At 35.2% G+C, this 15,269-nt stretch overlaps 1 protein-coding gene across 4 annotated transcripts in view; it reads right to left on the bottom strand.

Moving 5' to 3' along the window:
* Positions 1 to 6,508: 6,508 nt before the first annotated feature.
* The window catches only part of LOC107453514 (uncharacterized), a 36,081-nt gene continuing 27,320 nt past the window's right edge, over positions 6,509 to 15,269 (bottom strand). For 3 of the 4 annotated variants that reach the window (XM_087149258.1, XM_087149259.1, XM_087149257.1), the window contains 2 exons: positions 13,438 to 13,594; positions 6,529 to 6,716 (listed from right to left, as the gene is read on the bottom strand). In XM_087149258.1, the coding sequence (XP_087005384.1) occupies positions 6,582 to 6,716; positions 13,438 to 13,594 (292 nt within the window). In that variant the 3' untranslated portion in view covers positions 6,529 to 6,581. Of the gene's footprint in view, positions 6,717 to 13,437; positions 13,595 to 15,269 lie in introns of all 4 variants that reach the window. The other variant, XM_087149256.1, reaches the window with a different exon arrangement.

Raw genomic sequence — 15,269 nt, 5'->3', positions numbered from 1 at the left:
TATTTGTAATAGCAAAACAAAATGTAATAACAGAATATTTAAAAAGAATTTTTTTTTGGTGGGGGGGGGAGTAGTTTGTTAGAGGGTTGCACCCCCTTTTATATTATTCTGCGGGCGCCCTTGTTGGGCGATATTCTCGTATTTTGTAGGGGAGAAGGACACTAATTATTTCTTTTTTCTCATTTATAAATCATCGCATTAAAAATTAAATAAATAAACTATGAAAACCGTAGCAGTAACTACAGAAAAAAAGATTGACGGCAAAATCATGCAAATCGAACTCTTCGAAAAAGGTTTACGAAATGCATGCTTCTATTTCGAGACCCAGCTGTAGTAATAAATAGTATCATGTAAGAAATATAGGATTTTCAAAGGTATGTGGAAATTAAAAGTAATAACTGCAAAAAAAAAAAAATGGAACAAAACTTTCTGTAGAAGAGAAAACCAAATTTTTTTTTACTTTATTATTCTTTATTTTATTTTTCATCATTCTCAAATGATAATAGAAAAACCACAAGCATTTTATTTTTCCCCACTCAGATGCACGAGAAAGGCATCTTTTGAATATAGTTTTGGTGAAAAGAAAAAAAATTTCAAAAATTTCTTCTCAAAAAGAAAACTAAAATTTTTTAATTCTCAAAGAAAAATCTTTCTGCAGTAGCATCGTTCTGCGACAGTGTTGTCGTGTCGCCACTATTCTGCCACAGAGTTCATCTCTGAAGTGTGACTACCACTGCGAAATTACAATTCCTATTCACTAGTATAAGGGATGAGATTAACCGCTTTTTTCACGTTTGTCTCTCGAATTTCAGCCTTTTTATCCAAAAACTCCGATTCTCTAAAATTTTTGGGTTTTTTTTTTAATAAAAAATGCCGCTTTTTCTGAAAATTCAGTTTTTGAAATAAAATAATTATTTATTTCTGATTTTCAAATATAAACAGAAAATTCAAACTACGTAGCTGCCAACCCTTCGACATTTTTACTTATTTTAGCGGTTTTCTCCGCTTTTACGCGCGGACAACAAGATTTTCTGCTTTTTTTTTTTACCCTTCCGCTTGATAGCTCGTATTTTCTTAATCCAGACGTCGCTGCATTTTAATATCAAACATCGATTTCCGTATTAAGCTGATTTAAAAGTTGCGGGTTGTGATTCTTATTCACGCGATTTCAATATCGTACATAGCAATTCTTATTTACGAGATTTAAAAATCCATTATCGTGATTTGTATTTACGCTTTTTTTAAAATCTATGTAGCTATTCGTATTCACGCGAGTTTAAAATACAATGTCGTGATTCGTTTTTGCGGTTGTTACATCAAACATCGATTTTCGTATTTACACGTGGTTTAAAAATTTGGATTCGTATTCACGCGATTCAGAAATTATGCATCGTGATTCGTATTTACGCGATTTTAAAATCCAAGATCGCTATTTGTATTCTCTTGATTTTAAAATCCTTCATTGCGATTCTTGTAAGAAGTAAGTTTTTTTCTTGAATTAGTTACTATAAAGCAGTTTTTCTATCAACGATTATTGGTATATATATATATGTAATAACAGGGCTACAACCCTGTTATCAGTGTTGTCTTTAGCTTGAAATAATTGCAGTCATAAGCCATCAGACGTTCTAAACAGGTTTATTTAAATGTAGGCTGGTATTGCTAACAGTTCACGTCCCCACTCCTGCAAAGGAGGGGGAGTGGACAAGACTCCGGACAATTCCGGAACAGCTTATTTGGATCACATCATGATGAAAAGGACACGTAAAACTATGCGTTCTTACGTTTTATACCAACACAGATTTAAGGTAAAAAGGCACACTGTCGTACATTCCTTGTAACCTTACGCATTAAGGAAAATCATTTCTGCTTCCTTATATGGAATTGAAAAAGGGAACGATTCTAAAAATAACTCTTCCCTTGAAATATAAATCTATTTATATTTCAATGGTATGTTTTCAGCCTTGAATTCCCAAAATAGAATCTCTCTACGCTTATTCTTTAACAAAGACATTTTATGAAAACGAAAGAGATTTAATTCTTTTATTAATACAAAAGTATTTACTTTTTGTATTACATCTCCCCCCCCCCAAAAAAAAAAAATTTTGGTAAGCCAAAATAAATAAATTTAGAATACTTTAAATTTAAAATTTTTAGGTTGGTACGACTGTTCCTTTTTCCCTACTACAAACAAAATTTTTATTCAATTATGTGAAGAAGAAAAAAAAACAATTATTTACAAACCTGTTTAGAACGTATGATGGCTTTAAGACTGCAATTATTTCAAGCTAAATACAACACTGATAACAGGGTTGTAGCCCTGTTATTACATATATATATAAGCATTACTACATCAGCGAAACTGGATGAGAATATGTTACTGATATTTTTGCTATAAATCACGTAAGATTTACTCGCTTTAAAATTCAGCTTTTTTGCCCTTTGGTTCCCTGGTTGCCCTTTGGTTTTTCATCCCTGTAGTATATAAGACATGTTAACTCGATTCTATGATGGGGTACCTTTTCATAGATGAAGGTTGACATAGTTGAAAGCAACACACGCCACATTGGTGACCTTCGAACATGCCAACCTGGACTAAACCTCCCACTTCAATGTGAACATGCCTATCTTGGCAGTAACGCCCACTTCGATCTGAACACGCTTGCTTCGATGGATGGTCCACATTGAACAGTTGATTTGTGACTGCGACATTTTCTATCTCCTCGCGCTGTAGCTACTCAGTCTCGATCACGCGCAACGTATTCTCTCGACTGCTAAAGGCAGCACAGGAGTGACCTTAATACAGCTTTCACGATCAGCATTCGAAAGTTCAGTGATCTTAATACAGCTCTCCTGGTTTCTCACAAAACAGCAATGAATCAACTAGTGATCAACCGTTCATCGAATTCTATCACAGATATAATTCTGGTGGAGGTGTACTGTAGTGTATCTACCAGTACAAGAATACAATTCCGATTCACTAGTAGTAATATTTTTAGCGGATTCAAACTTCTCACCTCCTAAATATAGGGTGCAGTCGCAATCTAGAAATATGTTGCCAGTAGTTCCGTCAGGAGAGAGCTCCAAAGTTTGGACCCTCAATGCTAATTTTACTTTTTGCGTATTTCGCCGTATCTCGAAAAATTTGCAAGCGAATTAAAAAGCTTATGCGTACAGTTATAAAATTTATTTTGTCGCAGATACTTCTATGTAAAAGCAACTTTTAGTGATTATTTACTAATTCTTATTAATTTTATTACTTTATTTAAATATAATCGAAAAGTTTGAACCGAAAGGTATAAAGTATTTCACATAATTTTAACGAATGTAATTTTATACGGCAAACTACAAAGTTTAAACGAAATTCCTCGAATAGTTCCTGAGAAATTCAATTTTAAAATTACGACTTTTTCCAAATTGAATTTCTCAGAAACGGTTTGATCGATTTCGCTCATATTTTGTTATTTAAGATGATGTAAAAAATTTTATACTTTGTAATTCAAACTTCTTTTGACTATTATTAAATAAAATTGTAAAAAAAAAATCATAAATATATGCATATTTTTGCATGGAATCATCTTTAAATGAATGAATTTTATACGTGTGTGCAAATGTTTTTTTTTAATTTGCTTAAAAATTTCGTGATATATGGCGAAATTTATAAAAAGTAAAATTAACATTAGGGGAACCAAACTTTGGACCGCTCTCCTGACCGAACTAGTATTAGGACCGTTTTTCCCAGATTGCCGCTACCTCTATACTTCGGGGCTCAGAAATACGAATCCATATAAAAAAGGGTCAGTGTGCGGGTGTTTGACCACTTGGATCAGTATGCGTATTTTATTTAATAATTGTCGAAAAAATTCAGAGTTGTAAGTTATACAAATTTTTGCACCATTCTAAAGAACATAAATTTACAAGGCAAAATACAAAATTTGAGCAAAATCGGTCGAATAGTTCCTGGGAAATCGAATTTTTAAAATCTGAATTTTTTGAAATTCTATTTCTCAAGAACTATTTGACCGATTTCGCTCAAAATGTTGTATGTTGCCATTTAAAATTGCAATCTTTAAAATGATGCAAAAATTGCAAACCTTACAATTCAAGTCCTGCAGTGGACTGGTCGTTAAGACACGGTTCCCAGCCGATCACCGAAGTCAAACATCACTGACTGCGGTCAGTGCGCAAGTGGGTGGCCACTTGGATTGGTCTGAGTAGGGAGCGAGGGTGTGCGGTATTGGTCCTCGTTAAACTTTTCTACCATAAAGTGCTCGACTTCGCGTGCAGGTCGTCGGGCTACCGAAGCGGGGGTACCATCCCCTCTGCGGAGGATCAAAATTGTGATGGCATGTCTCAGATGGCATCATCCTCAGAGATGTTTCCCAGACTGTCGCCAATAGCCCATTGTGCAGCTCTAATGCGACGTAAATGAACAACAACAACCATGTAAAAGAGGTATGTTTATTCAGAGAAAGTAGGTTAGGGTCTGATTTCGTACCTTAAAATAACGTCTGCACTAATAAATTAGCATACTCGCCCTTACATGCCCATCGAACCATTAAGATTGAGTGAAGATTCGATCAAAAGTTATTTAGGGTAGTTCGCTTTTTATTTTGCTCACTGTACATATTAGTATAGAAAAAAAATAGCATTGTTACCAATTTTTCTGGTAGTTGCCTAATTGCGATTAAAGTAAAGCATTGCTTTGTTAAAATATTTATTTGGCTATATATTTATGGTACATTTTATTTTATAACCGTCATTGAACAGCTGACCCAATTTTTGGGTTAACGACTACTAATGTTCAACTACGTATCCTTGCAATTTTGAACCCGATCCAGAAGACAAGGGAACTGCGGGATCAAATGTTGAGAGAAATCTGCCTTCGTGGTGGGCTTTTGTGATGGAACTAGCCCGCATTTGAGTTACATGGAGAGGAAGACCACGGGAGCCTCCCATGGTAAGGGGACTCTAAGCCATGATCCGCCTATCACTGAGGATGTCTCACGTCAGCTCTGTGGTAGGTGCAAGCCGTATGCGGAATTTCTATCGACCAGCCATCACTGAGATTCGAACCCGGTTCACCTCATTGGAAGACGAACGCTCTTTCCTCTGAGCCGTCGCGACTCTTATGATTGTGCTCCGGAAAAATTCAGTATTTTTTGCTAACTGCGATCCGGAAATCCATGGTCCAGAAGTGTCAAGAACACATCTATCACATTTATGTGTAAAAATTCTTGTATGTTTTATTTAAAAAATATTAGAACTAGAATTTATCCATGACATCTCTTTCATTTCTAAATGTTTTTTTCTGGTAGAATAATAATTGTGATTAGAGATAAAAAGTGAAACTATACATAATTTATTTAGAATTTCACGTTTTGAAAATATCAATGATTTAAATTTATAAAGAAACAAAAAATTTTTTTTAAATCCCATCATTAATGATTTTACTCAAGAAATTTTCAGAATTTTTGACTCATAATTACTCCTGCTCTTGTGAAGGCACGATAGAATCATCTCATGTTACAACACAAGAGTTACAATGTCGAGCATCGACTGTATAATTTTTTTACCACCCTTAAATATTGACATTCGTCATTTGGATATCCGAAGGACAGTTGTGTTGACCACTCTTTCAGGGTCACTCTATTAAGTGGGCTTACGTTACTCCCCTAATAAAAAGAACTAGTGGGCTGCGCCCCCTGCTCGCTAACGCTCGCCAACCCCCGAAAATTGACTACGCAATCTTATATGGTTTGCTTCGCAAATGCACAAAATTCTAAGAATTCAAATCCATATAACAACTATGTTTTTTTAAAAAAAAATTACATCTTTTTAGTAAATACTAAGTCATTAAAATAAATTTGAATTCAAATAAATGACATGTAATTCGTTAAGCCTATTAGAAATGTGCTATAGTATAAAAAATTTCTAAAACTGATATCTCTTTAAAAAGGTTAAAATTTTGGCTATAATTAAGTCTATTAAAAATTGAAATAAGTGAATCGCAATGGAAAAACCTGCATAGAAAAATAAATTCTAGTAAAACAAATAAATTCGTGATATAAATCAAAAATCGTCAAATAAATTCGTATTATATAAATTCGTGAAAAAAAGCGCTTTCGACAAAATACTAAAATAGAGATCTATCGACAAAGACTACTCACTTCTGCCTAGCTTATGCTCTCTCCGGTTATTTCAGTTTCCGTTTTTAAAAGCGCTATATGTTGAGCCACCTCAGTAGATTTGGCATGTGACATTTTTAGCGGCAATCATGGGTCGATTTTCTAGCGTTGTCATTCGGGGAGTTGTAATGAGGCTTTTTTTTTGTCGCCGTGAGAGAAAAATATATGTATAGATATCCATGCCTCTGCCAGAGATTCAAACCCAGGACTTTTCTGACATGACCACCAACCCTACTGGGCAGTTGGCAAATGTATAAACTTGTTTTGAAACTAATTTTTTCAAAGCGAACTCAAAATTCTACAATAAATAGGCATTTCAATTTCATTATAAATATCACCATTAACACCTTTATTAGACTCACATGATATTCAAACACTTTGCATGCTATAAAATTAGATAATTTGTTTCAAGTTCCAGACATCGAGGAGAACTTTTTTTACTTCCATGTATTTAGACTGCAACATAGCTTCACGTCGAGAGTGTGCTCTGTTCAAACATTCATCCAAGGCTTTCAGTGAATACTGCACCTGAAAATAATCATCAAGAACTTTAGGGGTGTTTCATAATCACTGCCCTTAATATAAAGCCTTAAAATCCTTATGAAAACAACGTTTGCAATTATTTAAATTCGAAAAAAAAATATATCTAAAAATGCAGGATCAATGAAGGCATTAAATTAATTCAAAAGCCAATTTATTTTTCTAGTCATGCTTGAATTCGTTTGCCTTTTGTTCGAAACCAAGGCCATTTTTCGGGGGGGGGGGATATGGTAGGAGGCAAGGACAGTTTCAGACATGCAAAGTAGGGGAAAAACATTGTAACAAATATTGTTTATTCTGTTGTTTGCAAAAGTTAAACTAGTAATTAAAAAATATTACATAATAATTATTTTTCAATTAATATTACATAATAATTATAATCAATTTGTAAACAAAGTTTACAAAGACATGCGACGGGGATTTGAAGAAAATGTTTCGATTGCTTTTTTAGGACAAACCGGAATATCCTGAAATATGCTTCATAAAGTTAGCCTTTCTTCTTTAGTAGCATTTCTTGTTGCTGTTTTTACGCGTTTAAGAGTAGAAAAAGTTCTTTCTGCAGTTGCTGTGGTGATTGGCAACGTAGCCAATATTGATAACAAGCAATAAATGTTTGGGAAAAATATACTGTCACATTCTTCCATTGCTGAAAGTGCCGTATCTGGTCTACTAAGGCAGTGGTCGGCAAAGTGGCTCTTTGGCTCCTGAAGTGCGGCTTTGGCACAAATATCCACGGAAGGGGCAATAATATTTTCATTTAAAAAAAAAAAACTTGGTAAGAAAAAAATCACACCTTATTTTGATAAATTAAAATTCTTCTATAAATCGAGAACATGTATAATTTTTTGTTTAAGTTAAAAGATCGATAGGTAATTAAAATTTTATATTGTTGTAAAAATAAGTAACGGACATCGAGTTTAATTTTATTAGTTTTCGTAAACGTAAACACAAATCATGTACCAACTACCGGCTGAAATTTTTCGTATGTTTTCGGTGTACTCCGGTGTGATTCAAAGGTACCACAAGCATGCGCGCGCATATTTTTTCTAAAGTTAAAGTAGTGGGGGTACATATTGGCATCACAGACAAGCAGTTGCAGTGTGAACAGTTTTGTCTTATCTACCGTTGTCCTGTCTTATTAAAAAGTTTTTGATTTTGAAAGGCAAACATTGTTTCACTTTCCAAGCCTGCTGCGGCATCGCCAAGAAAATAATTCCTCTATTGATAAACACCATTTTAAAACAATGATTTTAAATATGAGGGAAGCATTTCTCAGCAGGTTTCAGGAATTTAAAAACAGCAGAGTAACTTTAGCATTTGTCAAAAATCCTCTTAATGCTGCGATAACCGAGTTGAAATTTTCTCCTTTTGAAATTGACATTGGTAGCTCTGAAATACAATTGCTGGATTTAAAAAACAAGGAGATAGGGCCCTCTAAATTCGAACGTCTTTGCGTTGAATTGGAAATATTGGAGAAGAAAAAATTTGATCTTAGTTCACAACACAAGTGGTCTGCTTTGAATGACCTGGAGAAGGAAGACATGATCATTTTCAACGCTTGGAATAGTATTCCTGACTCTTACGATCAGGTGAAAAAGCTCGCGTTTGCTCTTCTTTCCCTTTTTGATTCTACATAGGTATATATGCGAACAATCTTTTTCAAGCATGAACATTATCAAGAGTGAACTAAGAAGTCGTCTTATTGATGAGAACTTGGAATCATGCCTAAAATAAAAACAAAAACATGCAAACCTGACTTACTCAAACTTTCCAAGGAGATGCAAGCGCATTGCTCGCATTAATAAATGTTTATTAAGTATGAAATTTAGTTTTATTTAGTGCAATGAAAGTTTACTAAACAAGCAAATTTGGCTCCCAATTTTTTTTAAAATTGTTGTAATGTTCATATTTGGCTCTTTGTCTAATAAGTTTGCCGACCACTGCACTAAGGGATTCACGCAGGTTCCACTTTGATGCCCATACTTCCATTTCTCCCATGAGGTTTTCTATGTCAATGAAATCTGCGTAGATTCGGAAATTGCATAAATTAATGTGCTGAAAAACGATTGATTTCGGGGGAGGAGTCTAACCGAAGGAAAGATGAGCCACAAGGTTAAGTGAAGATGATGCAATAGCGAAGGTGGTGCTCTGGGAAAAGGTTTGATTGCACAGTTTTTGATTTTCTTTTTACTAAGAGGCTCAAAGAAAGACTAAAATGTTTGAATCCCAGAATTTGGGGGGGGGGTCGTCCCGAGGGTCCCCACCCCTGGCTACGGGCCTGTTCGAAACCACCTGATGCAAACTTCCACCAATGCGCTACAGCCTGTTGCAAGCATAAGCCGTCTCGTGTAGTTTCCACCATCTGGTTCTACCCATAGTAGGATTTCCTTATGGCTGGTTTTTAAGTCTCTTTTTCGCAACACCTAATTAGTAGTTTCTCAGCTCGAATTGATTGACTTTTCCGCAGAGAGTCGCATCAAAATGAATGTCCATGCTATGTCAGATTATTTGTATCTCACAGTTAAATTGTGATCTTTATTCAATCTAAGTAATATTTTTTCTCAACGATCAGCATTTTGATTCAGCCATATAGCAAAATAATTAGTGTTTTATAGGCATTCATTTTTGTCCAAATGGGAATAGGGTATACTTTGTGTGAAAAGAACAAAAGCAACGTGATGCAGTGCGCAAAGTAAAAAACTAGATCTTGATATTATTTTTGCGCAAAATAATAAAATTCGCTTATCCACACAAAAAATAATCTTTAGTAAATATTAATTATTTTTTATTTTATTTAATAATTGCAGAAAAAAATGTAGAGTTGTAAGCTACAAAAATTTGTGCACCATTGAACATAAATTTACAAGGCAAAATACAAAATTTGAGCAAAATCGGTCGAATAGTTCCTGGGAAATCGAATTTTTAAAATCTGAATTTTTTGAAATTCTATTTCTCAAGAACTATTTGACCTATTTCGCTCAAAATGTTGTATGTTGCCATTTAAAATTGCAATCTTTAAAATGATGCAAAAATTGCAAACCTTACAATTCAAGTCCTGCAGTGGACTGGTTGTTAAGACACGGTTCCCAGCCGATCACTGAAATCAAACATCACTGACTGCGGTCAGTGCGCAAGTGGGTGGCCACTTGGATTAGTCTGAGTAGGGACCGAGGGTGTGCGGTATTGGTCCTCGTTAAACTGTTCTACCATAAAGTGCTCGATTTCGCGTGCAGGTCGTCGGGTTACCGAAGCGGTGGTGCCATCCCCTCTACAGAAGATCAAAATCGTGATAGCATGTCTTCGGATCATCCATAGGCTTGTTTCTCAGACCGTCGCCAATAGCCCATTGCGCAACTCTAGTGCGACGTAAATTAACTACAACAACAACAATTCAGAAATTTTTGACCATTATTTAATAAGCTGATAATAAATAATTACTAAAAGTTTTTTTTTCCTTGCATGGAATTATTTTTCGATAAACGATTTTTATAATTGTGTGCAAAATAGATATAGCAAGATTTATAGCAAAATACATCGAGATAAGCAAAATATGCAAAATGAACAAATTAAAGGGGTCCAAACTTTGGCGCGCTCTCCTGACTAACCCATTGGGACCCTATTTCCCAGATTACGGCTACCCCCCTATATTTTGGGGGGTCAGAAATCGGAATCCGTCGAAAAGAGGAATGTTTATTCAGAGAAAGTACGTTTTTGTGTCTGATTTCGTAACTTAAAGTATCGTCTTCACTTATTATTTAATTAGCATACAGTAGGTCACCCTCTTGAGCCATTAAGATCCACGAACGTGAAGATCCGATCTTTAAATCAAAAGTTATTCATAATGGTTCTTTTTTTTCTTTTGCGCACTGTACATTAATGGAGATACTATAATTTCGGCTATATAAATAAGAACCTTTCTTAGAAAAGAAAGGAAAGTTCTCGTTTCTAGAGCCGAAACTATTTTTGCCTTTTATATTTTTGTAATTAGTTGCCCAGGCCAAATTTACTTCCGTTTAGCGGTACCTTCACAAATTAAACTTTAGGAAAAACGGTAGTTTCACAAAATACTTTTTCTTAAAATTTTATTTTTGTATCACGTAGAAAACGATAAATCCATATTTTTGTGTGAATTTTTTAATGTAATTTTCACGAATTATGTCTAATTTTTCGCAAAATAGGTACCTCTCAGAAAAACCTAGACAGATCCCTGAGAGTAGATACATTTAAACTTCAAAGTCATGGTGTGTAGCATTTTTAAAAAGTGCTTAAAGGTGCTTATTTTCGTTTTTTAAAAACCCTTAAAGGTGCTTTTTTCATTGGGTGGTTTTGAAAAGTGCTTAATTTTCCCTTTTCAAAACCGAGATTTTTTTTTCTTTACCATGTCGATTTTCGCCATCTATTCTACTGTTTGTTCTATTCAACCTTTTTCACAACATATTCAACAATCTACACTCTATAACAAAAAAATCGACGCACCAAGAAGCACTCACGCCTGCACACTGCCGAGCCAGATTACAGTGGTGCATGGCTCGATCAGGATGGAATGATGCCGACTGGGGACGTATAGTCTTTAGTGACGAATTCCGCTTCCAACTGTGTCCTGACGATCATCGAAGACGTGTTTGGAGACGCACAGGGCAGAGGGGGGATCCTGCCTTCACTATTGCACGCCACACCGGCCCTCAACAAGGCATTATGGTCTTTCCTTTGACAGCCGGACCCTTTTGGTCGTCATTAGAGGTACACTTACTGCACTGAGGTACGTCGACGACATCCTAAGACCTGTTTTGCTACCGTTCCTTTTGCAGCGCCCTGGGCTGGTTTTCCAGCAGGACAATGCCAGACCACATACGCACGTGTTGCTATGAACTGTCTGCAAGCTTGTCAAACTCTTCCTTGGCCTGCCAGATCACCAGATCTCTCTCCCATCGAGCATGTCTGGGATATGATGGGAAGTCGCTTGCATCTGGCGCGGAATGTTGAGGACCTCGTTCGATAATTGGATCAAATTTGGCAGGAAATACCACAAGAGACCATCCGGGAGCTTTATCGGTCTATTCCACGCCGTGTGGCAGCTTGTATCCAGGCTAGAGGCGAGTCAACACCTTATTGAACTTGCTACTGTAAATCCGCAATAAATTATTCAATTGTTCTGAAATTGTAATCATTTACTATTCTGTAAATTGTCTTCCTATCCACCAATTTTCGTTTCAATCGGGCAACTCCTTCTTGGTGCGTCGATTTTTTGTTATAAAGTGCATTTCGGAGTACCGTCGTTCAGCAGAGTATGAAAGCGCCAATCATGTTACATGTTTGATAAAACACTTGCAAGTCCGCATGCAGCAGGGTTCGGTGAGATTCTCGCACTCTCTTGTGCAACTCTGCCGCATTTTGCAAAATATTCTCAATTTCCGGCTTCATTTTCCACCCTCTGAAATTGAACCGAAAAATCTATCGATCTTTTAAGGGCGGCTAATATAATCGAGACGCCCGGTGGATGAGCTCTCCCGTGCCACAGGTCCTGGGTTTGATCCTAGGGCCGGGCAAGGTCGACTCAGCCTTTAATCCCTTCAGTAAGTCGATAAATGAGTATTAAGCATGCTTGGGAACTAAACACTGGGTGTTCTGTTTTCGGCTGATCACCTGACCGAAACATCTGCTCCTGCACCCCAGGGTCAAGAAACTGAGATGGACACAGTAGACCCTGGCCCTCTATGGGCTGTCGCGCGCAACTGAGTTTAGCAATACAATCAAGAAATGAGTTCTTTATTAGAAACTAATTATTTTATCATGATCATGTAAAGTTTTTAAAAATTATTTTGCAGTTTGTTAATGTATATAGTGTTTAAAAATATTTTTGAGTGCTTAAAAAGTACTTAAAATGTGCTTACTTTTTGTTGAAAGATTTGGCTACGCACCCTGAAAGTGATTTTAGATGTTTACTTTGCTCTTTCCTACCTCAAAATTGATTGTTCTAAGTTTAAAAAGCATCTTTCTTATTTAAATATTAGCTTATGTGACACTTGGTGTCTTCAATTTTATTTTTTTTAAAACAAATTATAAAAATGGACACTATATATGGATGGTGTTTTCTACACTAGGGAAAGCTGCAAACTCGGTACCGCCTAAATTTACGGGTTACTATTTCCATTGTGTTTTAAAGCCATTTAGCATCATTGTGTTTTGAGATTCTTCCAAACAATGTATTTGATTACTTATTACTTGTGTTTACAATGCTAACAATACTGGTGTTTACAATGCTAAAAGTGTTAACACTAACGTAAGATGGTGCACAGCTTGCAACAAGAACAAACAGTAATAAACTTATGGAAAGAGGCCATATCAAGACTGCCAAAAAAGCGAGTTATTCAAAATCTAGCAACCATGTCACCTTTTTAACAATATCTCTCTAAAAAACTAAAACAAATTTTCACTCCAAACCCCCCAGAATTACATAATAACATTAATATCTTATGAAGTACGGCAGATTTGAGCTCAGAAATTATCTAATTTATTTCTTTTATTGAAAACAAAATTATCCGTTTGAAAACATCGCCTATCAGAATAACATGAAGTAAGCAGCTGCAATTTTTTTAACCGGAACTAGAGTAGGTGCCGAGCTCGAGATTGTTATTGTTTACATTTCTATTGAAAACACCATCCATAAAGGTATGACACATCTTTTTTAAATGAAATTGAAAATCTGAACCTGTTGTTGAACACTCGCTGAGAATTCTGCGAAGAGTGTTTCATCGTTAGCTCTTTTATTGTTCAAATCAGAGACGTTCTTTTCGATCCTGGCTTCTATCATTTGCTTCTGTTGACCTGCTCTCTCCAGGAAATCATCGATTCTTGCCTTTGTATCTCTAAAAGAAGACATTTTGTTTATTAAGCAGAATCAGGATTTATGTATGCTAAAAATATCTAATTTTCAATACATAATAGAACAAAAAAATAAATCTGTAATCACTAATACATTTTTCGCAAAGATTCCAAAAGTGGAGAGCGTCTACTTCTGGTTGCTAACGGCAACCTAACCTCAACGATCGTTCCTAAATCAAAGAATATATAAGTGAGTACACACAAGTGATCTCACATTATATATTCTTTGCCTAAATTACGGTGCGAACTAAGAGAAACTGAAGTCACATGACTAGTTCACTTCAGTATCACCAGTTCAACCAGTGAGAATATTGGAACGCGACCCAAGACGATGTGTGATTTTCTAGGATTTTTGTTATTGTTTAAATTATTAGAGTATCGTTAAGAGTTAGTGGATTGAAATATTTAAAAAAAAAAATAGTGCGTGGAGTCCCTCCGCGCGGAAGAAGTTAAACTTCGTAACCTGCGACGTTAATTGTAGAAGAATCAGCAGTCGTAGAAGGATCACTAGTTCTATTCAACGACCCGTTTTCCTGCTCCGCTCGCTTCCGTGCTCTGTAATAACGGTAATATTGTGCATTTTCTCCTCGTGGTGAACCAGTGGAAGTGCTTGTGGTTGCCTCATCGTCTCGCCATGGAAAATGTATTTGTATTAATAATGTATGTGAATGCGTCATAATATAATTTCAAAAAAGAAAACCTAACAATCAATTGATATTCACAAGAGATGTACCTTGACATGACCTTAAATCCGTCGTATTGTCCGTGGGATTGTTTCCACTCATTTTTTACAATTGTTATCCATTAAATTTGAAAATAAAAAATACTACCCTATTAAATTATATGTGTATCAAATCAAACTAAAATATTTATAGAAAAACAATACTTTTATTATTTTTATGATAGTGAGAACCAAAAATGAGGGAAAACTGGATCCTACCACGTGATTTCCCGGTCAATAAAAATGTAGCGTTAAACGTTTAACGCAACCTTGTTGGAAGTCGCATAAGAAGTATAACTTCAAAAAAAAAAAAAAAAAAAAACGTGTGGTTTGAAAAGAGTTTAAATGATAGCAGGTATGAATACCAATAAATTTTTTTTTACCCAAATTCTATGGAAGTGATAGTGTGTCTTGTCGGTCGGGAAAAGTAGCATTGCTATAAACCAGGGGTTTCCAACTTACATGAGGCCGAGGGCCACAATTCAAAACACAAATCAAATGGTGGGCCGCAACTTTATCAACATTTCATATAGGACTCTTTTATGTTTAAAGGAACATAAAATATTACTGTCAGATTTTTATCAAGTTGTACAAAGAAAAAGTATTGAATTACAAATTAAAATAAGAAGTAGATTTTTAAAATTATTTAATTGTTATAATTTTTTTTAAAAAATATTAAATAAATAATAAAAATTCGGGCTACAATAACTTTCATGTGCACCTATGTATTAAACAATTAATGTGCAACAGATATCTAATTGTTAAGATATAAAACTTTAAAAAGGTTGTTATTAAACTAAGTAGCACACAAAATGTTCAATGAGAAAATTGAGGTTTGTCTGCTGCAACCACCAGAGAATAGATATTTACGTTTTAAATTTACAAATGTGTGTGAAATTATTTTCGTTCAAAAAGAGTGATTTCAAAAAGTAAAATAG

Source organism: Parasteatoda tepidariorum, chromosome 8 (assembly GCF_982258835.1).
Source record: "Parasteatoda tepidariorum strain Cologne lab strain chromosome 8, Ptep-v5.0, whole genome shotgun sequence".
NCBI lineage: Eukaryota > Metazoa > Arthropoda > Arachnida > Araneae > Theridiidae > Parasteatoda > Parasteatoda tepidariorum.
The sequence above is the reverse complement of the archived record's forward strand: the minus strand, read 5'-3'. Positions and strand labels throughout refer to the sequence as shown.